A 27,665-nucleotide genomic window follows, 5' to 3' on the forward strand; every position below is an offset into this window, starting at 1 on the left:
ACGTCCAACGGTTGTATTATAGTTTAGTTTTCTGTGATGTATTTAAAAGGTCAAATTGGGATGGAAACTCAAAATTCAATACATTTCAACTCTATCTGAAATGGTACAGGTGTCTTCTTTTTTTTAAAGCCCATAACCATGTGTGTGAGGTGTATATTTTGGTTTCAAAGTAGATTTGTTTAAGACTACCAAAAATAACTGTTGATTTAGCCCACTGCAGTAAAAGGTTTTAAGTGTAATGGGTTTCCTTAAGAATGTTGAGTAATGACAGCACATCGGGGTTTACATTGTATGCTGCTTCCAAAGTGTTTAATAAAACATTTAAGTAAAATCGACCCTAAAACCTTGAATACCCATCCTTTAAATTGACACCAAAATATTTTGAATCACAATTACGTAGCTATAAGCTAAAATGATATTTTCTGTGCTTACAAAATTTTGGCTAAACACTCAAAGTACCATTCATGAAGGTTGTGGACAACATTATAATATCCTTAGTCTCTGGCCATGCATTCAAAGGCTAAACAAACAGGTTGAGTAAACTCTTCTTGTATTTTCTGGAGATGGGGCTTGGCATTAAGGTACCTCCTCCAGGTGAAGTAACTTATATACATCTCATCATTCATTCAGTGCCTTTGCATTAGTAAAGTCATTTACATGAATGAAAGAACCAGCTGGGATAAACTGTTCATAGTTCTCTCTGGGTGGGCCCATGACTACTGGTATGGTTCCTGCTACAAGTGGTCCGTTCACCTTTTCTGTGATATAGTCTCTGTGGATTGAATTCTCAAATGCAAGGTAGAACTTACAGCTAGCAAGGGTTGAGTAATACTCCTCATACTTCAAACGACTCCCTGTAAAAGCAGAACCATAAACATGTATCTTGATGTGTTTGACCAACTCTTGATAGTACTTTGCTCTGGTTCCTGTCCCAGTTGAAGGATTGTTGTTGCTCACAATCCAACAAACCAATTTATCCTTCTTGGGCAGCACAAACTCACTGTCCTTTTCAGTCTTCACGGTTGTCAATTCATTTCGCACTGTGATGTCAGCATCTCGTCTATAGCTCAAAGTGAGGTTAAATAGGTTTTCCAGACCTGGTATTCTGGCTGTATTTGTTGGTTATTCCACATGAAACCAGATCCATTTCTGAAAATGTGGACGAGGAGACTGAGGCAGGTTCTTCAGGTCCCAGCTGATGCCTTTGTGAAAAACAACCACTCCCTCTGCTTTGTCATAAAGGGATCTGTCATCTGTCAGAACACAGCTATCGATGTTGAAATGGGTTTTGCAGATTTCAAAATTCCATCTCACACCCAGTGGCCAGAACCACTGGGTGACTTGTTTGTCCTGTAAGAAAGAAACACACCTACATTTTAGACGTTATAAGTATATAAAAAAGGAACAGCTTGAAAAGATTTGACATGTTTTGCTTTATGTTCTGATTATACAACGTGAGGTTCTAATCCTGCATGCTGATTGGTTCAAACCGCATTCCAGCCGGTGTCTGTCCACAAGTTACCACCGGCCAAATCTGTGATGCTAAAAATGCCTATTTACTCTATTCCATCTGACTCAAATTCACCCATAATCAGTGTTTATTTTACCTTGACTTAACTAGGCAAGTCAGTTAAGAACAAATTATTATTTTACAATGACGGCCTACCCCAGGCAAACCCTCCCCGAAAACCGGACAACGCTTGGCCAAATGTGCGCCGCACTATGGGGCTCCCAATCACGGCCTAGTTGCTTTTTGGCAATTTCTCGCATGGAATAGCCTTCACTTCTCAGAACAAGAATAGACTGACGAGTTTCAGAAGAAAGCTCTTTGTTTCTGGCTATTTTGAGCCTGTAATCGAACCCACAAATGCTGATGCTCCAGATACCCAACTAGTCTAAAGGCCAGTTTTATTGCTTCTTTAATCAGAACAACAGTTTTCAGCTGTGCTAACATGATTGCAAAGGGTTTTCTAATGATCAATTGTCCTTTTAAAATGATAACTTGGATTAGCTAACACAACGTGTCATTGGAACACAGGAGTGATGGTTGCTGATAATGGGCCTCTGTACGCCTATGTAGATTATTATTATTTTTTTTAATAATCCCTTTCCAGCTACAATAGTCATTTACAACAATGTCTACACTGTATTTATGATCAATTTGATGTTATTTTAATGGACAAACAATGTGCTTTTCTTTCAAAAACAAGGACATTTCTAAGTGACCCCAAACTTTTAAACGGTAGTGTATGTAATATTTTGTACATATGTAAATGCATGTAATGCACAATGCCTTGTATGATGTATGGTTTTATTTATGATGTAGACTATTGTTTTATAATGATATATTGCTTTTATTCCTGTTTGGACCCCAGGAGGAGTATATCTGTTTGGACCCCAGGAAGAGTTTGGACACCGAAATATACTTGGACGATTCTTCAGAGTCCATTTTTTTCATTTTAGTGTACATAAGTGACACCAACAGGGAACAGCACATGATGAACACAACTTTAAAAAGCCATGGTAATACCACCAACACAGGGGTTCATATTTAACATTGAAAAGACATGATGACTTTGGTGTGGAGTGAAAATTTCCCAGCGGCATTGATGACCATACCCCCTTGTGTGGCCGTAAAAAAAAGCCCCCTAAAACAATGTATGTGTGCCTTTGGGCTGAATCTAATAATTACAATTCCCTTCTTCCGGCTGTAAATCACAGTGCTCTGAAGTACCTCTTACTCACATGACTCTCTCAGATATCTCAATTCTTATTAAGGCATCTGCATACTAGGTTTGGTTTGCTCCTAGCAGAACAAGGCTATGCGAATTGAACGTTTGTGCCTCACATACTCCGTTAAAAGACCTTCGCTTGAAAAATTTCAAAAAAGTGGCAATAGTAAGGTCTGTCCCACTTGAGACACTGTAGCTTCCTCAAGATTGTCAGAATTAATCTGAGATAACTCAATAAATCTGTAATTGATTTTGACGCTTTTTTCTGAGGCTCTATTATTTGCACAATTTGACATCTAACTAAGATGTTTGGTGCAGTGAAAAAGTGAAAAAAATTGCATGAAAATGAGTCATCTCTCATTCAATGACAACAAACAATTATTAAATCCCTACTGTTGACCAATCATAGACGAAGGGGCTTAGATTTCGGCTATCGAACATCATAAAATGTCTTCATAATATATGACAACACTTTGATGGGAAGCATGCAGACGCCTTTAGCTAATGCCTGTCAAGTGTTTGGGTCATACTTGCAGGCCTTGAAGCTCCAGAGTACAAGTGAAGACAGACAAATCGGGGATGCAACAGCATGTGTCCTTCTTATTGAATTCTGAGGCGCACTTTGAAGATGTTTGAAGAGCTGTTCACATTTACTTTTCCTCAGCCAACAAAACGAGTAGCCTAACAAACAGTAAAATCACTATTGCCCAAAGTAGAAAGGTTTACATTATATTGGTCAGCTTGTCATTCTGTGCAGGGAATAAATATTCCAAACAGGCTCTGGGACAGTTGTGGGATGATAGATCCTAAATTCATACAACCACTGTACATTAAAAAAACTACATCAAAAGGAAGGGACAGAAAATAACACAATAATTTCAATCTGAGTGGTCTCAACAGAAAGACTGGTTGTGGCTGTGCTGCTAGCAGCCAACTCTACTGCTTCCCCTGGCTGCTGTTCTCCACCAGCGATAGCGTGAGGACAAGAGCTGATTACTGCGACTTGAACAACTTGCCTACAGCACTCAACAGGCATGAGAAATCTACGTCTCACACCCAAAGCCAGATAGCTCTAAAGACATCAGGCAGCTCATGGATAGATCTGACATTGAATGAACAATGGATATTGAACATGAATATGCACAATGCAAAGTTAAAGAGAACCAGGTTTTGAAAGACCTAGCTAATTAATGCTACATCATGCTACCAAGGTAAACAGGAGTTGGCATTTCGTGGCAACGATGAGAGTGCCAGCTCATTAAACATTACCAGGGGTGTGAGTCAACACGGGCTCGAGCAAGATGGAACATCATTGCGTGAGCTAACACTAGAGTTGAGAGAAAATAAATGCAGAGCAGAGGAAGGGTCCCATGAGTGCAGGCCAGTGTGGTGCACGCAAATTAAACTTGAGAGATTGTGAGTGTGACTTTCAGGGAGTAGAATTGCATTGCAGTAAATTACTACATGGATGTCCTTTCTCCCTCTCACACACATTTTCAAAGTGTCATAAGTTGTCTATGTTAGGTTCAGATTTTGTTCAGATTCTATGTTTGGTTCAGCCTTGACTTGGCTCAAACATAGACGTCAATAAATTACGTATTTTCAACTTTCATTCAGAACCGAAAATGAACCTGATTTCAACGTCCGGAAAATACATATAGTACCAGTCAAAAGTTTGGACAGACCTACTTTTTCAAGGGTTTTTCTTTATTTTTTACTATTTTCTACATTGTAGAATAATAGTGAAGACATCAAAACTATGAATTAACTAAATGGAATCATGTAGTAACCAAAGAAGTGTTAAACAAATCAAAATATATTTGAGATTTGAGATTCTTCAAAGTAGCCACCCTATGCCTTGATGACAGCTTTGCACACTTTTCATTCTCTCAACCAGCTTCACCTGGAATGCTTTTCCAACAGTCTTGAAGGAGTTCCCACATATGCTGAACACTTGTTGGCTGGTTTCCTTCACTCTGGGGTCTAACTCATCCCAAACCATCTCAATTGAGTTGAGGTCGGGTGACTGTGTAGCCATGCTGGTTAAGTGTGCCTTGAATTCTAAATAAATCACTGACAGTGTCACCAGCAAAGCACCATCACACCTCCTCCTCCATTTACATTTACAATATTTGGGCTGCAATTTTTGAGGCTGGTAACTCTAATGAACTTATCCTCTGCAACATAAGTAACTCTGTGTCTTCCTTTCCTGTGGCGGTCCTCATGAGAGCCAGTGTCAACATAGTGCTTGATGTTTTTTGCGACTGCACGTGAAGAAACTTTAAAAGTTCTTGAAATTCTCCGGATTGGCTGACATTCATGTCTGAAAGTAATTATGGACTGTCGTTTCTCTTCGCTTATTTGAGCTGTTCTTGCCATAATATGGACTTGGTCTTTTACCAAATTGGGCTATCTTCTGTATACCACCCCTACCTTGTCACAACACAACTGATTGGCTCAAACACATTAAGAAGGAAAGAAATTCCACAAATTAACTTTTAACATGGCACACCTGTTAATTGAAATGCATTCCAGGTGACTACCTAATGAGGCTGGTTGAGACAATGCCAAGAGTGTGCAAAGCTGTCATCAAGGCAAAGGGTGGCTACTTTGAAGAATCTCAAATATAACATATATTTTGATTTGTTTAACACTTTTTTTGGTTACTACAATGTAGAAAATAGTACAAATAAAGAAAAACCATTGAATGAGTAGGTGTGTCCAAACTTTTGACTGGTACTTTATTTTTCAACATTCTGAAAACATTTTGGCTATTTTAAACGTACGGATAATACATATTTTCACCTTTCATTCAGAACCTAAATTGAACTTCAACATCTGGAAAATAAGTATTTTAGACGTCTTTTTCAACGTTATTTTGCTTACTGGGACAATTTTTGTGTTGTGGGGGCAGCATTTTTTGGTCTTGTCTAGGGCGGCAGAATGGCAAGGGCCGGCTCTGTGGGTTGGGATTATGGTTCATTGTTTAGCTAGCTAGCTAGTTAGCTACATGTTTAAACAAAAGACTCCACTTCACAAAATAATGATTACATGACCCATCAAGTTAGCCAGGTGTGTCCGGGGTAAAATCTATTGTATTTCCTGAACATGTGAAGATGTTTAGACAATAGTGATCCATCCACTTAGCTAGATGTGGCTGGGGGGTGGTCATAGCATTTCTTTCACATGACCCATCAATTTAGACAAGTGTTTGGGTAAGCATGATCTAATAATTACACAACATTTATACAACATTTTTATCTGGACACTCAAAGTCAAATTAGGATATAGGCCAAGGACTATAATAAGTTCATTTTTACCTGGAGTTTTTCCTTCTTGTAGGCTACTACTTTCACCACTTTTAGTCTTGAAATCATTGGTTGTTTACTTCACAACCTTTCTCACTCAGTTTAGCACACGACCTCACATGTGAATCCTTAATGAGATGGGTGGAGCTAAGGCTTAACAGGGTGTGAACGATGCTGAATAGGTGTAGACAAAGAAGAGCTCGCCAGTTGGTGTACCAAAACATTCAAGTACCATTTTCTCAAAAGTGGGGTTACAAGTTTATCAACTTTCAAAGCAGAATTACTTTCCCGTTGTTCCTCAACTGCAGTGTATTATATACAATTTTGTAGATCTGAGTCTCTACTTTTATCCAATGTAAAAAAAATATTTGAAATGTTGCTACATAAGACCGAATCGAGGCGGTGGGTCACAAATAAATAAACAAATAAATAACAAAAACAACAAGCCCTTATCCTTAACAAGATTCATTCAGTAATGTTTGTTTCTAGTCAGTTGTGGTATATATTCTAGTCCAGTGTGTATGTGTGACTTCCTCCATCCACACACATATCTTGTTGTGTAAACATTGTCTTGATTTGGCAGGTATGATCCTCCTGTTCAAGTCAAAGGGTTGCTGAGTTTCTAATATGCCATACTGCAGACAGATGGTTCTAGTGGCCAGTATCTGTTAGGCTGTTTTCGGTCAGTATGCATCTGGCTAGTTGGAGTGTGGTAAGAGCTTCCAAGTGCAGGTCAACAGAAAAATAAATAGTGAACTGTTGTGGGAGATAAGAAGATGTGCTGAGGGGGAAAGAACATAAATATTTTGGTTATAGGAAGAGAAGAAGACATCCGGTTCTGATAGAGCAACAGGCCACGGTGGGAGGCATAGCGACCTGACAACCAGACTTGAGTTATGCAGAAAGGGCCCCAAATACTCAAGATAGCCAGACAAAGAAGTACAGAGAAACCACATGAGGAGGCCCTGCTAGCATTATAATCTATACAGCTGTCGGATGTGGGCGTTAACAAGCAACAACTGATATGGAGAGATAATGGTAAAGAACGGTCAAGGGAAGCTATTTTCATATAGAGGGAGGGGACTCTATACGTTATGCAAAGACAGAATCATATAAAAAAAGGACTCTGTAATATGAGAATGGAGTCTTTTTCATGGAGGGGCTCGGCCCTGTTGAGTGTGTGGTAGGGTCCTTCCATGGAAGGGCTCGGCTTTGCTACTCTGTATTAAAGTCTATATTGAATTCACAAGTTCTTGTAAGAGTATTATGTTCTTAACCTGTTAGGGCTAGGGGGCAGCATTTGCACGTCTGGATAAAAAAAATGTACCCGATTTAATCTGGTTACTAATCCTACCCAGTAACTAGAATATGCATATACTTATTATATATGGATAGAAAACACTCTAAAGTTTCTAAAACTGTTTGAATGGTGTCTGTGAGTATAACAGAACTCATTTGGCAGGCAAAACCCTGAGACATTTTCTGACAGGAAGTGGATACCTGATGTGTTGTATTACCTTTAAACCTATCCCATTGAAAAACACAGGGGCTGAGGAATATTTTGGCACTTCCTATTGCTTCCACTAGATGTCACCAGCCTTTACAAAGTGTTTTGAGTCTTCTGGAGGGAGATCTGACCGAACAAGAGCCATGGAACGATGATGTCCCATTAGACACCTGGCGCGCGAGTTCATGTTGGGTACCCTCGTTCCAATACGTTATAAAAGAGTATGCATTCGTCCACCTTGAATATTATTCATGTTCTGGTTAAAAAAGGCCCTAATGATTTATGCTATACAACGTTTGACATGTTTGAACGAACGTAAATATATTTTTTCCCCTCGTTCATGACGAGAAGTCCGGCTGGCTTAGATCATGTGCTAACAAGACGGAGATTTTTGGACATAAATGATGAGCTTTTTTGAACAAAACTACATTCGTTATGGACCTGTGATACCTGGAAGTGACATCTGATGAAGAGAATCAAAGGTAATGGATTATTTACATAGTATTTTCGATTTTAGATCTCCCCAACATGACGTCTAGTCTGTATCGCAACGCGTATTTTTCTGGGCGCAGTGCTCAGATTATTGCAAAGTGTGATTTCCCAGTAAGGTTATTTTTAAATCTGGCAAGTTGATTGCGTTCAAGAGATGTAAATCTATAATTCTTTAAATGACAATATAATATTTTACCAATGTTTTCTAATTTTAATTATTTAATTTGTGGTGCTGACTTGACTGCCGGTTATTGGAGGGAAACGATTTCCTCAAGATCAATGCCATAGTAAAACGCTGTTTTTGGATATAAATATGAACTTGATAGAACTAAAAATGCATGCATTGTCTAACATAATGTCCTAGGAGTGTCATCTGATGGAGATTGTAAAAGGTTAGTGCATCATTTTAGCTGGTTTTATGGTTTTGGTGACCCTGTCTTTGAATTGACAAAACATTACACACAACTCTTGTAAATGTACTGTCCTAACATACTCTTCGCCGTAAAACCTTTTTGAAATCGTAAAACGTGGTTAGATTAAGGAGATGTTTATCTTTCAAAGGGTGTAAAATAGTTGTATGTTTGAAAAATTTTAATTTTGACATTTATTTGGATTCAAATTTGCCGCTCTTGAAATGCACCTGCTGTTGATGGAGTGCACCACGGGTGGGACGCTTGCGTCCCACCTAGCCCATAGAGGTTAACTGCTGTCCAGGTGAAAGGAAGCAACACGTGGTACCATCTAAACCACTGTACCAAAGTCCCATCGGAAAGGAGGAGACAACCACCAGGCCATGAAGGAGCAGAGGAAATCAAGGAGCCAGGCAGGAGCCGAAGAGGAGGTGGACCGAGGAGCAACTTCCAACAGCAAACAGACACTCTCTCCTGAATATCCAGAGAGTCCAGGGATGGGGAGGAGTGACATGCCTGTTGCTCCTGATTTACATTTACATTTAAGTCATTTAGCAGACGCTCTTATCCAGAGCGACTTACAAATTGGTGCATTCACCTTATGATATCCAGTGGAACAACCACTTTACAATAGTGCATCTAAATCTTTTAAGGGGGGGGGGGGGGGGGGGGTTAGAAGGATTACTTTATCCTATCCTAGGTATTCCTTAAAGAGGTGGGGTTTCAGGTGTCTCCGGAAGGTGGTGATTGACTCCGCTGTCCTGGCGTCGTGAGGGAGCTTGTTCCACCATTGGGGTGCCAGAGCAGCGAACAGTTTTGACTGGGCTGAGCGGGAACTGTGCTTCCTCAGAGGTAGGGGGGCCAGCAGGCCAGAGGTGGATGAACGCAGTGCCCTTGTTTGGGTGTAGGGCCTGATCAGAGCCTGAAGGTATGGAGGTGCCGTTCCCTTCACAGCTCCGTAGGCAATCACCATGGTCTTGTAGCGGATGCGAGCTTCAACTGGAAGCCAGTGGAGAGAGCGGAGGAGCGGGGTGACGTGAGAGAACTTGGGAAGGTTGAACACCAGACGGGCTGCGGCGTTCTGGATGAGTTGTAGGGGTTTAATGGCACAGGCAGGGAGCCCAGCCAACAGCGAGTTGCAGTAATCTAGACGGGAGATGACAAGTGCCTGGATTGGGACCTGCGCCGCTTCCTGTGTGAGGCAGGGTCGTACTCTGCGAATGTTGTAGAGCATGAACCTACAGGATCGGGTCACCGCCTTGATGTTAGTGGAGAACGACAGGGTGTTGTCCAGGATCACGCCAAGGTTCTTAGCACTCTGGGAGGAGGACACAAGGGAGTTGTCAACCGTGATGGCGAGATCATGGAACGGGCAGTCCTTCCCCGGGAGGAAGAGCAGCTCCGTCTTGCCGAGGTTCAGCTTGAGGTGGTGATCCGTCATCCACACTGATATGTCTGACAGACATGCAGAGATGCGATTCGCCGCCTGGTTATCAGAAGGGGGAAAGGAGAAGATTAATTGTGTGTCGTCTGCATAGCAATGATAGGAGAGACCATGTGAGGATATGACAGAGCCAAGTGACTTGGTGTATAGCGAGAATAGGAGAGGGCCTAGAACAGAGCCCTGGGGGACACCAGTGGTGAGAGCGCATGGTGCGGAGACAGATTCTCGCCACGCCACCTGGTTGGAGCGACCTGTCAGGTAGGACGCAATCCAAGCGTGGGCCGCGCCGGAGATGCCCAACTCGGAGAGGGTGGAGAGGAGGATCTGATGGTTCACAGTATCAAAGGCAGCAGATAGGTCTAGAAGGATGAGAGCAGAGGAGAGAGAGTTAGCTTTAGCAGTGCGGAGAGCCTCCGTGACACAGAGAAGAGCAGTCTCAGTTGAATGCCCAGTCTTGAAACCTGACTGATTAGGATCAAGAAGGTCATTCTGAGAGAGATAGCAGGAGAGCTGGCCAAGGACGGCACGTTCAAGAGTTTTGGAGAGAAAAGAAAGAAGGGATACTGGTCTGTAGTTGTTGACATCGGAGGGATCGAGTGTAGGTTTTTTCAGAAGGGGTGCAACTCTCGCTCTCTTGAAGACGGAAGGGACGTAGCCAGCGGTCAAGGATGAGTTGATGAGCGAGTTGAGGTAGGGGAGAAGGTCTCCGGAAATGGTCTGGAGAAGAGAGGAGGGGATAGGGTCAAGTGGGCAGGTTGTTGGGCGGCCGGCCGTCACAAGACGCGAGATTTCATCTGGAGAGAGAGGGGAGAAAGAGGTCAAAGCACAGGGTAGGGCAGTGTGAGCAGGACCAGCGGTGTCGTTTGACTTAGCAAACGAGGATCGGATATCGTCAACCTTCTTTTCAAAATGGTTGACGAAGTCATCCGCAGAGAGGGAGGGGGGGGGGGGGAGGATTCAGGAGGGAGGAGAAGGTAGCAAAGAGCTTCCTAGGGTTAGAGGCAGATGCTTGGAATTTAGAGTGGTAGAAAGTGGCTTTAGCAGCAGAGACAGAAGAGGAGAATGTAGAGAGGAGGGAGTGAAAGGATGCCAGGTCCGCAGGGAGGCGAGTGGAAAGAAGGAGGCAGAGAGGAATGAGTCAAAGGTAGACGTGGGGAGGTTAAAGTCACCCAGAACTGTGAGAGGTGAGTCATCCTCAGGAAAGGAACTTATCAAGGCGTCAAGCTCATTGATGAACTCTCCAAGGGAACCTGGAGGGCGATAAATGATAAGGATGTTAAGCTTGAAAGGGCTGGTAACTGTGACAGCATGGAATTCAAATGAGGAGATAGACAGATGGGTCCTGATGACATACCTACGCTGACAGATACCCTTGACAGAGGTGCTGTCCAAGGGGATGGAGAAACAACGACAGAAGAATGGAAAGGAGACTTTCTGTCCTCACATGGTTTTCCTAACAGACAGTGAACCAGGACAGATGAAGAACGGTAGAATGGCCTTGACAGCGACAAACCTAGAAGAAATTGTAAAATCACCTCCCACTAGAGATTAGTACACAACAGCTAAATGTAGGATGGACAATCGCAATTTGTGTAACAAATCACTTTTGTCTGATCTTTTAATAGTACCTGAACTTGCATCTTTTGAAGAATGTGTTAGGTGGAAAATGTTCAATGTATTCAGAGAAAATAATGCATACCTTTGTGTAACATAGAATGCAGCTTGGCATTAGGTAGCACCATAGGTAGAAGTGAAATAAACAAAAATATGTTGGGAGAACATGAATGTGCAACATATGACTTAAGAACTGAATTAAATGGTTCTCATAATGATAGGTTTACTATTGTAAAAAGTAGATATGAATGTTTCTACAGCTATGGAGATAATGGGATAGATGTGAGAAACACTACAGTTAATTGTTAATAAACTATTTGGGTGTTAGAAACTGCAGGAGTTAGTAAATTTGATGATAAAGGAATGATTATGGATCACAAAGGTACATGTGGTAATATAACTCAAGTAACACTATCTCTTGCAATATTAAAGAATCAGGACATGATCGCAATGATCATGGTGTTCAAGGGCTTCCTGTTTTAGTAAAGCTCCTGATTATTATGTGCTTGATTGAAAACTGGACTGATGCAATATGTATAACCTGGTAATCATTTACTATGGAGTGTATTGTCTATTTCCTTTCTACCTTTGACAAGGGATAAATTAAGTTAGAACTTCTGAATTTTGTATACTTAAACTTGTGGGTAAAATGGGGAAATTCCGGTTACAAGTGTCCATGGACCATGTCCTTAGTCCTTTAGCAGGTGTTTTCATTTGTGATTTCACTGTTGTTACAGAGGTGTCTACAAGGAAGGATCTTGTTTAAGTGTCGTATTTAGAATGACTTTATAAGGGTTTTCTTATTTTCTTTATGTTTTAAATAACTGAGATAACCTCAGGCAAGGCTATGTACTACATGCTCATTGCTTCATCATAATATATTGGTTTATTATGTGTGTTTTCATTTTCATTTCTAAGGTTGAGTGGGTCTTTTACTCTTGTCTATGTTATTGGATTGGAGATGTTTGGTCCAGTTTATGTCTATATCTTATTTCACATGTCGTTCTAGTGTTCATTATTCTGTGTGTGTATCATTCTGCTTCCATCCTTGTTGCTTGTAATTAGATATTATTTTAGTGTGGGACTAATTAGTCCCAGAGGAGGGATTTTTGTGGGAGATAAGATGTGCTGAGGGGGAAAGAACATAAATATTTTGGCTATAGGAAGAGAAGAAGACATCCGGTTCTGATAGAGCAACAGGCCACGGTGGGAGGCATAGCGACCTGACAACCAGACTTGAGTTATGCAGAAAGGGCCCCAAATACTCAAGATAGCCAGACAAAGAAGTACAGAGAAACCACATGAGGAGGCCCTGCTAGCATTATAATCTATACAGCTGTCGGATGTGGGCGTTAACAAGCAACAACTGATATGGAGAGATAATGGTAAAGAACGGTCAAGGGAAGCTATTTTCATATAGAGGGAGGGGACTCTATACGTTATGCAAAGACAGAATCATATAAAAAAAGGACTCTGTAATATGAGAATGGAGTCTTTTTCATGGAGGGGCTCGGCTCTGTTGCGTGTGTGGTAGGGCCCTTCCATGGAAGGGCTCGGCTTTGCTACTCTGTATTAAAGTCTATATTGAATTCACAAGTTCTTGTAAGAGTATTATGTTCTTAAGACAATTTTCCACGACACTGTGCTAAGGGTTGTCAATAAACACTACATGACTAAAATGATGTGGACACCTGCTCGTCAAACATCTCATTCCAAAATCATGGGCATTAATATGGAGTTGGTCCGCCCCTTTGCTGCTTTAACAGCCTCCACTCTTTTGGGAAGGCTTTTTCACTAGATGTTGTAATATTGTGGCGGGGACTTGTGTCCATTCAACCACAAGAGCATTAGTGAGGTGGGGCACTGATGTTGGCACTATGCATTGGGGCAGGTAGCGTTCTCCTGGCATCTGCCAAACACAAATTTAGTCTGTCGGACTGCCAGATAGTGAAGTGTGATTCATTACTCCAGAGAACACATTTCCGCTGCTCCAGAGTTCAATGGCGGCAGGCTTTGCACCACTCCAGCCGATGCTTGGCATTGCACATGGTGATCTTAGGCTTGTGTGTGGCTGCTCGGCCATGGAAACCCATTTCACGACGCTCCCGACAAACCGTTATTGTGCTGTCGTTGCTTCCAGAGGCAGTTTGGAATTCGGTAGTGAGGGTTGCAACAGAGGACAGATGATTTTTAAGCGTTACGAGCTTCAGCACTGGCGGTCCTGTTCTGTGAGCTTGTGTGGCCTACCACTTGTTGCCCCTAGACGTCTCCACTTCACAATAACAGCAGTTACAGTTGATCAGGCAGCTCTAGCAGGGCAGAAATTTGACTTGTTGAAAAGTTGGCATCCTATGACGGTTCCACATTGAAAATCACTGAGCTCTTCAGTAAGGCCACTCTGCTGCCAATGTTTGTCTATAGAGATTGCATTGCTGTCTGCTCGATGTCGGAGTTACAACTTCCCATTTTCCCATTTCCCACGAGAATGTGAAGTCAGCATGATACATCATTAAAGTCCTAGTCGGTACTAGGAAACTGACATTTCTGACTTGCTAACTGGTTGAACGCGTTACAGTAGTCTAAGTATATAACACGATTGACATGACCGTAATAATCATCATGGAAAGGCCTTGGAAGTGCCATAAGCGTAAGCCAACATAATTCATCATTTTACATTAATCTGTTTAACATGTAATAAATGCATTATGAAGAAAATGGTGTAATTTAGGCTCCACGAAATATGAAATGCGTTATGAAGAAAATCGTGTACTGTTGCCTACACGAAAAAAAGGGCTCTTCTGATTACAAGTGCACCAGTATCCCAAAGTATTAAGCGAAATCAAGCATAGAAAACAGCATTGGCATTAATAAAACACATTTTCCCACGAATCAAGTCTCACGTAAATGGGTGTCTTTTCTTACAAATTCTGTTCAGCAAGTCTAAAAAAGTACATAGGCTACACCTGCACATTTTAAAACGGGGTTAAATTGAGACAGCATTTCTGTATATTCATAACGTTGAATTAGACAGAAAGAAGGACACAAATGAAATATAGGCTATCGCGTCTATGGTTGTTGCAAAGGCTTGTGTGTAGTCTACTGGTTAAATGTGTGTCTTTTCTCACGAATTAAGTAGCACATAAATTCGTGTCTTTTCTCACGAATTAAGTAGCACATAAATTCGTGTCTTTTCTCACAAATTTAGCCACACAAAAACGCACGAAATTTGCTGAAATGCATTATGTACACATAGGCACGAATTGAATGGGAGATTGTGTTGGTTGTACAGATCACCGTGCACTCAACCGCATCGAGATACGAGGTTCCTTGTAGGTCTTTTTGACGGGGAATCTATGAAAACAGCTGTAGCTGTTTCTGTTTATCATTATTTTATTAAATACTTTTTGCTGCTTTTCTTTTTTTTAAATAATGTTTTATTTAATCAGGCAACTTAGTTAATAAGAACAAGCTCTTATTTACAATGACGACGTAGGCACAGTGGGTTAACTGCCTTGTTCAGGGGCAGAACGACAGATTTGTACCTTGTCAGCTCGGGGATTCGATCTAGCAAGCCCATGGCCTATGGCCTAAACTACATTCGTTCATACTGGCAGATTTTAAGGCGTATCTTTTGTAGTATAGGCTAACGAATTTATGAAAATAAATAGTTAATGCAAACATTTTAGGATCTGGCAAAAGGCCAATATTTGGTTGTTCAATAAAATAAAGACTGTCACATGACAATAGAAATGGAAACATTTTAATTTTAGAGACAAAAAGTAATAATAGCCTCTATGATGAAAGTGATTGAGCCCATTTGTTACTGGGCCCTCACATCATCATAATTTAATTCATTAAAATTCACCAGATCATTGTGTTTATAAGGCCAGTTGGCAACTAATTTGTTATCATTAAATGACCTGACTAATAGAAAGGGAAAACCCGTTGGGTGTAAGCGTAACAGCCCAGGCTATCCAACACAATTTGCGCACAGCATATCGTGTCCAATGAGACGCACAGAAAAATATGAAACCATTAACTCATTACCTTTACTCTTTCTCTGTTAAATCTTCTAGACTGATGATCTTCCAAACCCTGCTGTAAATCAAGCAAACAATAGCAGATAATCAACATTAAATGTATGGGTAACATGGATCCCAAGGTCACTGGTGTAAAGTACTAGACACCAACATATTCTGGATATTCTTTTTCCCGCACTGGCTGTGTTTTATCCATGCAATAGGCCTATCACAGAAGCTGTTTGTCACTTGACTGTCATTCAGATTATTTTTCTCCAAGATCGCTGATGATGGTCGACAATATCACTAGGCATAACTAAATAGCTCGATACCAAATGCACATCGAAGGAGGTGGGGCTCATCGAGGAACCTCCTTAGTTGTGGGGGTTCTTTCAGGAACCTAACTAACCAACTGAAACATTTGGATTTTAATTTGAAAGGACAGCAGGTGCAGGCACTTAACTGAAAAATGTGAAGATCTTCTCAATTTAAGATAAGGTTTGTCCCTTGTATGATCTACATTTATTTTGAGTTATGATGATAAAATCTATCTTTTCATATTTGTACAAATCTTTCTAAAATAGAAAATGGACACAACTCAAATTATATCAATCAACAAAGAGGTAAGAATATGTAGGATATAATAATGTGTTGAAGGCTAGCTGTATTGGGTGCAGATGATAATATGTAGGATATAATAATGTGTTGATGTCTAGCTGTATTGGGTGCAGATGATAATATGTAGGATATAATAATGTGTTGATGTCTAGCTGTATTGGGTGCAGATGATAATATGTAGGATATAATAATGTGTTGATGTCTAGCTGTATTCGGTGCAGATGATAATATGTAGGATATAATAATGTGTTGAAGGCTAGCTGTATTGGGTGCAGATGATAATATGTAGGATATAATAATGTGTTGATGTCTAGCTGTATTCGGTGCAGATGATAATATGTAGGCTATAATAATGTGTTGATGTCTAGCTGTATTGGGTGCAGATGATAATATGTAGGCTGTAATAATGTGTTGAAGGCTAGCTGTATTGGGTGCAGATGATAATATGTAGGATATAATAATGTGTTGATGTCTAGCTGTATTGGGTGCAGATGATAATATGTAGGATATAATAATGTGTTGATGTCTAGCTGTATTGGGTGCAGATGATAATATGTAGGATATAATAATGTGTTGATGTCTAGCTGTATTGGGTGCAGATGATAATATGTAGGCTGTAATAATGTGTTGAAGGCTAGCTGTTTTGGGTGCAGATGACTATTGTGTCTGTAGTTATACAGACGAGGAGGCACACAAAAGTATGCCAACTGGTATTGGTATGTTATGCAGATCACATGTACCATCCTCCTCCATTACCTATTCAATGGATATCCCATAGGCCTCTACATTATGGACAAGGTCTGTGTATGAAAACCATAATCCCCCCCCAAAAATGTAATTTACATTCACCACAACTACCAAGGTAGGAATACTGTTGTGTTCATGTTTTGTTAATCATCTGTATAATTACTATTTTTTGGATTCACAGACTGCACCCTCTCTACACCTCAGATGAATATAACAGGAAACCTGTTCGATCACAATGCCCTGCAAAACCATTCTAGCTATGGATACAGAGAACATCAACACATTAACATCAACATGCCAGAGGACTTGGGGCTCTGCAGGGAGTTTACCTCATATTTAGATTTTTTTATTCTGCTTTGCCACTAAAATCATAATAAACACTGACAGAACAAATATTGTGTTATTGTATTAATAATAATAATAGGGGGGGGGGGGTTTAAATGTGAAGAACCACTAAAGGAAAGTCCAGGATTAGCCGTTAATAGCGCATCATCAAATAGACTCAGTAATACTTATGTCCCACTGATGGACAATAATGGGGCGTTTTTAATTCATGTATTTGTAGGCTTATGGATGACATTTTCAAGTTATTCTGCCAACCCTGTTTTATTTATTATGTCTAAAAGAAAGGTAACGAATGCAGCACATTTTTATTTATTTATACAATATTCCGCCAATAATTCCGTCAAATTACATAAACCTACAATATTATGCCACTAGCCAGCAGTCATTCCCCAGCCAATTGCTCAAATGCGTTGTTCCCCAGACAATCGCAAGTCACCGACGAATAGGAGTTGGGTTCTACTGTAGCCTTTGGGACACTAAATGTCAATATGCTTCAGCGAGCTGCCTCTAAAAGAAGCCAAAATCAACGTAAGGCAGCCCATGGATCCCTTAATAATGTAATAGTATCGAAAACCCGACCCTAGGCAACCGTGGCTAGGGTCTGGTTTCAATGGATTCTTTCGGCATAGAGCAACCCACTCATTCAAACGAACCACCTTATTCCGCTACTTTAACCATATCTGATCCTACCACAGGCCTACGACCCGAGAGGACGGGACACTACCACTCAACACAACCTATAAATCCCCTGATGTCAAATCTCGTACCCCCAAGTACTTATCTGCAGCTGCCACCACAACATCTATTTTCTGAGACTGACGATCCATCTCTGCGGTAAAGATGAGCACCATTGCTAAGAAGCCAACCATATATCACTCATTGGTCTATCCCTCTTTTCTGGCACACATCTACTGTTCACAGGGATCCTCTCAGAATGCATGTCTCCACAAACAATAGTGGGACAGACACGGCCACACAGTGAGCCACAGATAACTACAGACACCTGTGGTTAACTAAAGTAGCCAAAAGGGCCACTAGATGTCATAATATCAAATAGAACTACAAACGCTAGATAGAACAGAACATATTATAGATGTATTTCTACTAGAACAAAACACATGTACAAATAACAACTTAGGTGTTAGTATATGGAACCCACAATCGCAGAAACAGAGCAATACAGCCGAAAAACGGCACAAAAAAAGAAAGAAATTGAAAAGATATGCAACACTATATATACATATGTTTATTATTATTATTTACCTTTATTTTATCATGGAGTCATACTGAGAACAAGGTCTATTTTACAGATGAGCCCTGAATTACATAAATGACAGAATATACACACATCAACATATAAATGCAAAATGCAAGCAGAAAGAAAAACACGGTCATAAAAACAAACACATTCATCAGTAATAAGGTCCTCATTCAGCTTTCTGAATGACACTAGCGGGGCCAGAACATTACATTTTAGAACATTTTGAAGACTGTTCCACAAATACGGTGTAAAAAAAACGAAATGCTGATTTACCTAACTCGGTAGAGACCAAATTCCTTTCCAGAGTTAGCCATCACTGAGACCGGGTGTGGTAACTCGTGTGTCTAAAGTTTAGTAATGATGTTAGGTACAGTGGGAGTTTTTGTAAAAATGCTTTATAAATAAAAACATAGCAATGTATCAACCTACAGTACGTGACATCAGAGGGCCATCCAACTTTCTGGTAGATAATGCAATGATGAACACCAAAACTGTCGCCCATGATAAAGCGCAGTGGGCTATGATAGATAGCTATGTAGAACCAGGATCTTTCTAAAAACAACTAGATAAAGGTAAAGGTTATCGTCAACTGTCCGGGTAGTATCAGGCCACACCTGTGGCGTCATGGATACAGGACACCCTAATACCTGGGAGGGGGGCTATGTTTGAAGCTAAGATACTGACAATAGGAATTTAAAATTTAAAATATGACCCTCATATCAAAATCCTAATTAAGTCCTAATCGCTGTAGGGTTCATTAAGTATGGATCCAGAAGAATTCTCTCTGGCAGAGTTTACGGTCGTTTTTCGCCTTTTCTGCCCTTGGCTGTGGCTAAGGAGGAAGTACAACAATCTGCTTTGCAACTCCTGAAATTTTCCGCTGAAGCGTATTGAGAATGTTTTCTGCCGCTGTCGGATGGTTCTTCCTTTTCAAATGTAAACAATAGCTGTATATTTTGAAGATAATTTGATACAGCTTCTCACTGTTTCACGTTTATATACTTGAACAGATGAGTATGTGACTGAGAAACGAATCACACAGTTCAACATTTCTGACTGGGTGTGTGTAGGTATTACAAAACCGATCACAAAGCAGATCATCACCGAACAACTCTGAACAAGCTATAACAAGAACAACCTGTCTTCTGGTGAGTCTTGATCTTTTTCTCTTTAATTATAGACCTCACAAAACAACAGACTTCACTTATCTAAGAATATGCTACGCTAAGTGAACATAGATTTTCAGTTTTATAGATCTGCTTGTAAATATGAAGGGAGAAGGTTCTTAGGGCCATTTTGAAAGGTCAAGTGAAATGATCAAAACACATGCTTTATTTACTGTATTGGCAAATCCTTAGGTCAAGTCTGATTGTGTTTTTACACATGAAAAATACATTTGAAACCATTTTAGAAGAGATTGTCATCTACCTAAACCATATCACAGTGCAGAACAAAGCAGAAGAGCAGGTTGGAACTGTATTAGTAAAGGGTAGAGATTTGAAGTTACTTGTTTAAAATACACCTCACCTACCATTGTAAAATGGCCATAAAATTGTGTTGTACTGAGACCAAAGGGTAACTATTGACAGACACAAACCTGAGGTGGGTGTGTATGGCGTGAACAAGAGAGGGGTGATAGTTGTCTTTCAGCTACAGGGTAAAAGCAAATGAACAAATAAAAGTCTATTTTATGGATAAAAGTAGACTTGTCCCTCTTGAATAAGTTAACCGACATCTCTTATCATGTTGCTTGGCCTTATATCGTTCGGTTCCCCTTTGTTGTAAAAGGATTTGGTTTACAGTTCTGGGCTGACATATACTTTGTGCAGTTGCTATGTTCTCATACTTTCTTCCTGCACACAAAACAAGCTGTTAAGAAGTAAAACAAGCAGTTATGAAGTAAAACAAACTGTTAGTAAGTAAAACAAACTGTTATCAAGTAAAACAAGCAGTTATGAAGTAAAATAAACTGTTAGTAAGTAAAACAAACTGTTATCAAGTAAAACAAGCAGTTATGAAGTAAAATAAACTGTTAGTAAGTAAAACAAACTGTTAGTAAGTTAAACAAGCAGTTAGTAAGTAAAACAAGCTGTTATCAAGTAAAACAAGCAGTTAAGAAGTCAAACAGACTGTTAAGAGTTAAAACAACCTGTTTTGTGTACAGGAAGATTCAATTGACTTAAAATCATTTAAAAAGTTGACTCTTTTTTTGCAGAACGCCCAAAATGGTTTCTGGAGTTGTACGTGTTGTCCTGTTCTCGATCCTTGGTCTAGGAGGATTTCTGACGCTGTTTGTAATGTACTATCAATCAGCTCCATCTCAGATCTGCCCTCCCCAACCTGCTTTGCCACGTCATTACTCAAAGCCACCTGAGAACAGCTCCTTGTCTAAGAAGCAGCCAGAACCAGACAAGCCCATCATGCTGTTGTGGTTCTGGCCTGAAAACCGCAGGTTTGATTTTAGCGATTGCACCACTTTCTTCAACATTGATGGCTGCCAACTGACAGATGACCGGTCTCTGTACAACAAGGCAGACGGGGTGCTCATCTTTCACAAATCCATCAAACATGATTTATCCAACTTGCCTCCATCACCTCGACCACCATTCCAGAAGTGGATCTGGTACCATGTGGAATCACCTACAAACACAATTAGGATACCTGGTCTAGAGAACCTTTTCAACTTGACCTTGAGTTATAGGGAAGACGCAGACATCCCTGTACGTTGGCGCTTAACTGCAAGGAAAGGCCTGGGTGAGGACTTTGTGCTGCCCAGGAAGGATAAATTAGTTTGCTGGATTGTGAGTAACAATAACCCTGCAACTGGAACAGCAGTAAGGGATAACTATTACAGAGAACTTGTCAAACATATTAAGGTGGATCTCTTTGGAAAAGCCTTTGCAAGATTCTTGAGATATGAGGACTACTACTCAACACTCTCCAGCTGTAAGTTCTACCTCTCCTTTGAGAACTCAGTCCACAGAGACTACATCACTGAGAAGCTAAACGGACCACTTGCGGCAGGAACTGTGCCAGTAGTATTGGGCCCACCGAGACAGAACTATGAGGACTTTGTCCCGGGAGATTCCTTCATCCATGTTAATGACTTTCCCAATGCAAAAGCCCTGGCTGAATTCCTGCTGAAGTTGGACAAGGATGATGAGGCATATCTGCGCTACTTTCAGTGGCATGAACACTTTTCTGCTCAGCGACATCTGGTTCAACTGAGTCAAGAGTTCATCCAAGCTATTTGTTATGCCTGTGACCATGTAGGAAAACATAAGGAGTACAGGGTTGTTCACGATATTTACAAATGGTATTTGGTTTAATTAGTCTCTTCTGATTAGCTATTACCATCACTGGTGTACCCCCCCCCCCCCCCCTCCCCTCCCCCAGATAGAATATGAACAGGTAATTAACCATGACTAAAAATGTTTAGAATTACAGGAAATTAGCTGTAAAACGGCAAAGTTCTCACTCAGCCTTATGGCAAAGTGTGTAGAATAGCACAAAATGTACTTGAAAAATGTACAATTCTCTCTAAACATATAAAACTCTCTAGCATGAGATTACCTATAAAACTTCACATGTTTTTGCGAAACTGCAGTAGGCCACTGATAAACATATTGTCTATATGCTCTATTTCTTTAGGAAATATTTTTGGAGAATGTACTACTCTGCTGTACAGACCCAAGTGCACTCAACCTCATTACGATACATTGAGTTTCATTGTAGGTCTATTTGGCGGGGAAACAGTGAAGCCAGCTGTAGCCTATTTCCTGTTTCTGTTCATTAGTCTTTTTTTAAGTAAAGTGAAACAATGCTATGTCTATTTATTGCTTTTCATTAAATCGTGTAGCTGTTACTTAGGCTTTGGTCTAAAATAAATTAGTTTAGAAAGGCAGATTTTAAGGCTTATATGTTGTATTATAGGCTAACTGTAACACGGGTCGTATAAAGGGGACCAAGGCGCAGCGTGTAGAGTGCTCATATTTACTTCTAAAAATACTTTTTAACAAAACGACCGACAACAGTTCCGTCAGGTGACATACACTAAACAGAAAACAACTACCCACAAAACCCAGGAACAAAAAAACGCTACTTAAATATGATCTCCAATCAGAGGCAACGAGGATCAGCTGCCTCCAATTAGAGATCAACCCAAACAATCCCAACATAGAAATAGATAAACATAGAACAACCCAAAACACCCCCTGTCACGCCCTGACCTATTCTACTATAGAAAATGACATCTTACTAGGGTCAGGACGTGACACTAACGCATTTCTGAAAATAAACAGTTCCTACGAAAATATCTGGACCTGGCAAAAGGCTGACATTTTTTAATTTCAATTTTAAAAAATTACTCACATGACAATAGAAATGGAAACATTGTGATTTTATAGACAAAAATTATGAAAGCGATGGAGTCCATGGGTTACTGCGCTCTCACCATCATCAATATCATTATTTACATTATTGAAATTCACCAAATAATTTTGTTTATAAACACACAAATGAAAACATTGAGGTATGTGTAAAGAGACAGTAAAATATTATATTTCTCAGAAGTTATACGTATGTCAAATCATTCCTGCAACAAACATTGTTAGAGATGGGTGTGATTGGCACATCTCTTCCTCTTCAACTGCATTATGTGTGTAAGTTTGAGTGAGAGGCAGGGAGAATGCGCAAGAGAGAAATTGAAGAAGAGAGGTGTCTGATGAATCAGGAATCAAGGGTTTTGCACCAAATATCAACGTTTAAAGGAGTTTATATTATGCTTGTATAGTTGCATCTGTGCCATGGACTTAGCCTGGCTTTAAATGTCGACATATTAACAATTGATATGTTGGATTCACGACTCCATCTCAACGAAAAATGAAAGAATAGGGATAAATCAAATCAAACTTTATTTCAAGTTTGATTTGATTTAGTTATATTATTTAACTTGATTTTCTTCTTCAATTGTTTATATTTGGTTGCATTGACAACCAATCACAATTCAATATAATTTTTGAAATGCATAAATAGCCTATTAACTTGACCATATGTTGGATTAACGTCTCCAATTTAACCAAAAATAAAAGTTAAAGAATGGGATTAAGCCAGTGGCTCAGATGGACCTATCCAAGCAGTAGATACTGTACATCTCCTTTAAATGTTGCTTTTTGGTTACATTGTCAACTAAACAAAATTCTATATTACTTTTGTAATCCAGTAAATAGCCTGAAGTTAAGGCTGTCTTACAAACTAATCTAACATTCAACCTTACAATGAGTAAGACATCCATGGCCACATTGAGGTTTCCTGGAACCATACATTATAGAGTAATAAGGCATACATCTGTTTTATAAATAAACACATTATCTGGCATTGTTTTTCCATGGAAACTTTTAAATGGTTGAAAGCACAGTGATAGACATTTAGATGAAAACTAAACCAAAAAAATCTGACATTGTTTTTCCATTGGAATTTGGTTGTGCCTATTAGATGGTTGAAAGCACAGTAATAACACATTAGACATTTAACTAACGTTTGGCTCTCTTTTTGAGTGGGTGAATAAAGCTTGTAATCTCATTGATCAACATCACTCTCAACCAAATATTATCCAATTATCCACGCTGAAATGACGTGGTGTGCCCAGTGAGTAGAACCTGAAGGCATTGTGGTTTTGTTTGCTAATCCTGCTCTTCATAGTTCAGTGAAAATGCCAAAGTTTACAAAAAACTTTCCTGACCTCATTCGACATTTAAACAAAGAGTTCCTGGTTTATATTATATTGTACGCTAATTAATAATGAGTACCGATATAGAAAACCAACTGTATATCGATATTAGTTTTAAAAAAATCGTTGGACCTAATGAGTAAAATGAGACTGTATATCGTTGTATAAAATGTGCGACTGCGTGAATGTTCCCTTGTCTGATCACTTCCATGGCTCCTTAAAGTCGAGACAGCTGCTCGTTCTCTCTCTCTCTCTCTCTCTCTCTCTCTCTCTCTCTCTCTCTCTCTCTCTCTCTCTCTCTCTCTCTCTCTCTCTCTCTCTCTCTCTCTCTCTCTCTCTCTCTCTCTCTCTCTCTCTCTCTCTCTCTCTCTCTCTCTCTCTCTCTCTCTCTCTCTCTCTCTCTCTCTCTCTTCCCCCCCTGTGTGTGTTACACTCGTCGTAAAGATTGGACAAAGGTACAGCGTGGTATGCGAACATTTTACTTTTATTTAAAATGAACACCGACAAAATACTGAACGAACGTAAAGTTCTGCAGGCTACACAGCAACTATACAAAAACAAGATCCCACAAACTAAGGTGGAAAAAATGCTGCCTAAGTATGATCCCCAATCAGAGACAGCTGCCTCTGATTGGGAACCATACTCGGCAAACATAGAAATAGAAAAACTAGAATGCCCACCCAAATCACACCCTGACCTAACCAAATAGAGAAATAAAAAGGCTCTTTAAGGTCAGGGCGTGACAGTATGATTGTGTGGTTGGAGACAGGTGTGCTGGAGTCAGAGCAGATCCCCACCAGCTGCAACCCATTCCATAATCAAGACCTCTACAAATACTCAGTCCTGCCACTTCCACTCGGCCAGATCGTAATCTCTGCTCAGTCAGTTTATGATTCTAGCTATATATGATTATTCAAGATCCTGTTAAGCTGCTGTGTCTGTTACCCTGCCTGACGCTGTTTATCCTCTCACTGCAGTTTTGCCGCTCTGACTCTGGCTCATGTCTCCTGTTCCACATCTCACCACCCTGCTACCCTGTTCTGGATTCACCACACCACCACTCCATTGGATTCCCCTCCTGACCCTGTTTACCCTGTTCCAACCTCAGCCTCCATATCTAGTTTCTTACAACTCATCTGAGCTTCCCCGGATCTGCACTCCATATCTCCCTGTGTCACAATAAATACCTTGGTTCATTTATCCCTTTTTCCTTGTCTGAGTCTGTTCTTGGGTTCCCCTGTGCTGCTCCGCCCATCAGACAGCCCACTTGGAGTTTGCCAAACGGAACCTAAAGGACTCTCAGACCATGAGAAACAAGACTCTCTGGTCTGATGAAACCAAGATTGAACTCTTTGACCTGAATGCCAAGTGTCACGTCTGGAAGAAACCTGGCACCATCCCTACAGTGAAGCATGGTTGTGGCAGCATCATGCTGTGGGGATGTTTTTCGGCATTAGGTACTGGGAGACTGGTCCAGATCGAGGGAAAGATGAACGGAGCAAAGTACATAGAGATCCTTGATCCTTGAAAACCTGCCCCAGAGCACTCAGGACCTCAGACTGGGGTGAAGGTTCACCTTCCAACAGGACAATGACCCTAAGCACACCACCAAGACGCAGGATTGGCTTCCGGACAAGTCTCAATGTCCTTGAGTGGCCCAGCCTGAGCCCGTTCTTGAACCCGATCGAACATCTCTGGAGAGACCTGAAAATAGCTGTGCAGCAACGCTCCCCATCCAACCTGACAGAGCTTGAGAGGATTTGCCAAGAAGAATGGGAAAAACTCCCCAAATACAGCTGTGCCAAGCTTGTAGCGTCATACCCAAGAAGACTCGAGGCTGTAATCGCTGCCAAAGGTGGTTCAACAAAGTAAGGATGGTCTGAATACTTATGTAAATGTGATATTTCAGGGGGCGGGGGGTTTTATACATTTGCAAAAAATCTGTTTTTGCCTTGTCATTATGGGGTATTGTATTTGGGGTATTATTTGCTTTGTCATTATGGGGTATTGTGTGTAGAGTGACAAAGGAAAAAAATGAATAATATAATCAATTTTAGAAATAAAGCTGTAATGTAACAAAATGTGGAAAAAGTCAAGGGGTCTGAATACTTTCTGAATGCACTGTACACCATGCTGCAACAATATCTTTTTACTATAGTCTACTGCTTTACAATAGCTTTTTACTGTAGTCTACTGCTTTACAATACCTTTTTACTGTAGTCTACTGCTTTACAATACCTTTTTACTGTAGTCTACTGCTTTACAATACCTTTTTACTGTAGTCTACTGCTTTACAATACATTCTACCCCTATATCTGACAATTGAATCTACATATGCTCTGTATAGAGGATACCACAACTGTAAGACTGACATTTTTACCACATTCCCCAAACTTACATATGATACAAACAAATGATTAGCACTTCAAAAAGACAGTTTAGAAAATTGTATAAATGAGCAATATCACCTGAGGGGGTGTGGTATATGGCCAATATAACCCTTAGCCATGGTATATTGGCCATATATAACAAACCCCTGAGGTGCCTTATTGTTATTATAAACTGGTTACCAACATAATTAGAGCAGTAAAAATGTTTTGTCATACCCGTGGTATACCACGGCTTTAAGCCAATCAGCATTCGAACCACCCAGTTTATAATGTATTTTTTGCTAGTGGATGAAATGTTAGGCTCCCCGTTGAGTCATTTTACATATCATTATCTAATATATTACTGACAGAACGTTTCGTTTAAACAAAAAACTTAAAAGGTGGGGTGTGTTCGACTCCAATGAATGCACAATTAAAGGTTATGACATTACAAGTGTTATCAGTTTCGAGTTTTGTACTTAATGTTTTTCAGAAATGCCACTCACAGTATGCATATTCCCGCCCTTGGTTTGTTTATTCTGATATATTACCTGTATTGTCTGCATTTCTGCCTCCAATGGTTTATATTTAATATGTGAGCACTCCACTAATTCCTATACAGCTGTTCCATATTATCTCTGTATGTAACCTTATCAAGGTATTAGGTTATTACAGCCTTATTATTATGTTCCTTTATTTGTGATATTACAGCGCTTTATACCACTTATTGGCACTTTATTGGTATACTTTCATGTGGACTGTTTATGTCTAAAATGGCGGTTCGCGTTACCAATTACTGGACAGCAAGGTGTTTTTCCGTCTCTTTGAGGGAGTTGTGCTTAGTGGCCTTTTTAGAAGTAGATACTGACATCTAGCGGCAGAGCTGTATTATAGTTTACAAGTGACATTGTATTTTATATGCTCATGCATGATAGGTCTGTGGTTGTTTACTATTTAATGGCTACTACGTCTTCCTGTATTCATTATTCTGTAATTCTCTCTTCACATTTCAGAGAACACATGCTTACTATGCAACACATCCATGATTAATAAATAACTGAAGGTTGAATG

At 40.2% G+C, this 27,665-nt stretch overlaps 1 protein-coding gene and 1 pseudogene across 1 annotated transcript; one reads left to right on the top strand and one right to left on the bottom strand.

Moving 5' to 3' along the window:
- Window positions 1-281: 281 nt before the first annotated feature.
- Window positions 282-18,087, bottom strand: LOC106608179 (4-galactosyl-N-acetylglucosaminide 3-alpha-L-fucosyltransferase 9-like; annotated as a pseudogene).
- A 1,036-nt stretch (window positions 18,088-19,123) lies between these two features.
- LOC106608177 (4-galactosyl-N-acetylglucosaminide 3-alpha-L-fucosyltransferase 9) lies at window positions 19,124-27,663 on the top strand. The gene is made up of 3 exons (XM_014205966.3): window positions 19,124-19,645; window positions 20,713-21,813; window positions 25,203-27,663. Exons 2-3 carry the CDS (start codon window positions 20,723-20,725, stop codon window positions 25,363-25,365), a joined length of 1,254 nt encoding a protein of 417 aa, XP_014061441.1. The 5' UTR covers window positions 19,124-19,645; window positions 20,713-20,722; the 3' UTR covers window positions 25,366-27,663.
- The last annotated feature ends 2 nt before the right edge of the window (window positions 27,664-27,665 follow it).

The sequence above is a fragment of the Salmo salar genome, chromosome 06 (genome assembly GCF_965601325.2).
Source record: "Salmo salar chromosome 06, fSalSal1, whole genome shotgun sequence".
Lineage (NCBI taxonomy): Eukaryota > Metazoa > Chordata > Actinopteri > Salmoniformes > Salmonidae > Salmo > Salmo salar.

Excerpts from the sequence above, each read along its gene's own strand:
- LOC106608177 (XM_014205966.3), top strand. The coding sequence starts at position 20,723 with ATGGTTTCTGGAGTTGTACGTGTTGTCCTGTTCTCGATCCTTGGTCTA. Across the intron at positions 21,814-25,202 it reads GTTCACGATATTTACAAATG|TTTTGCCGCTCTGACTCTGG; the intron begins GTATTTGGTTTA and ends CTCTCACTGCAG.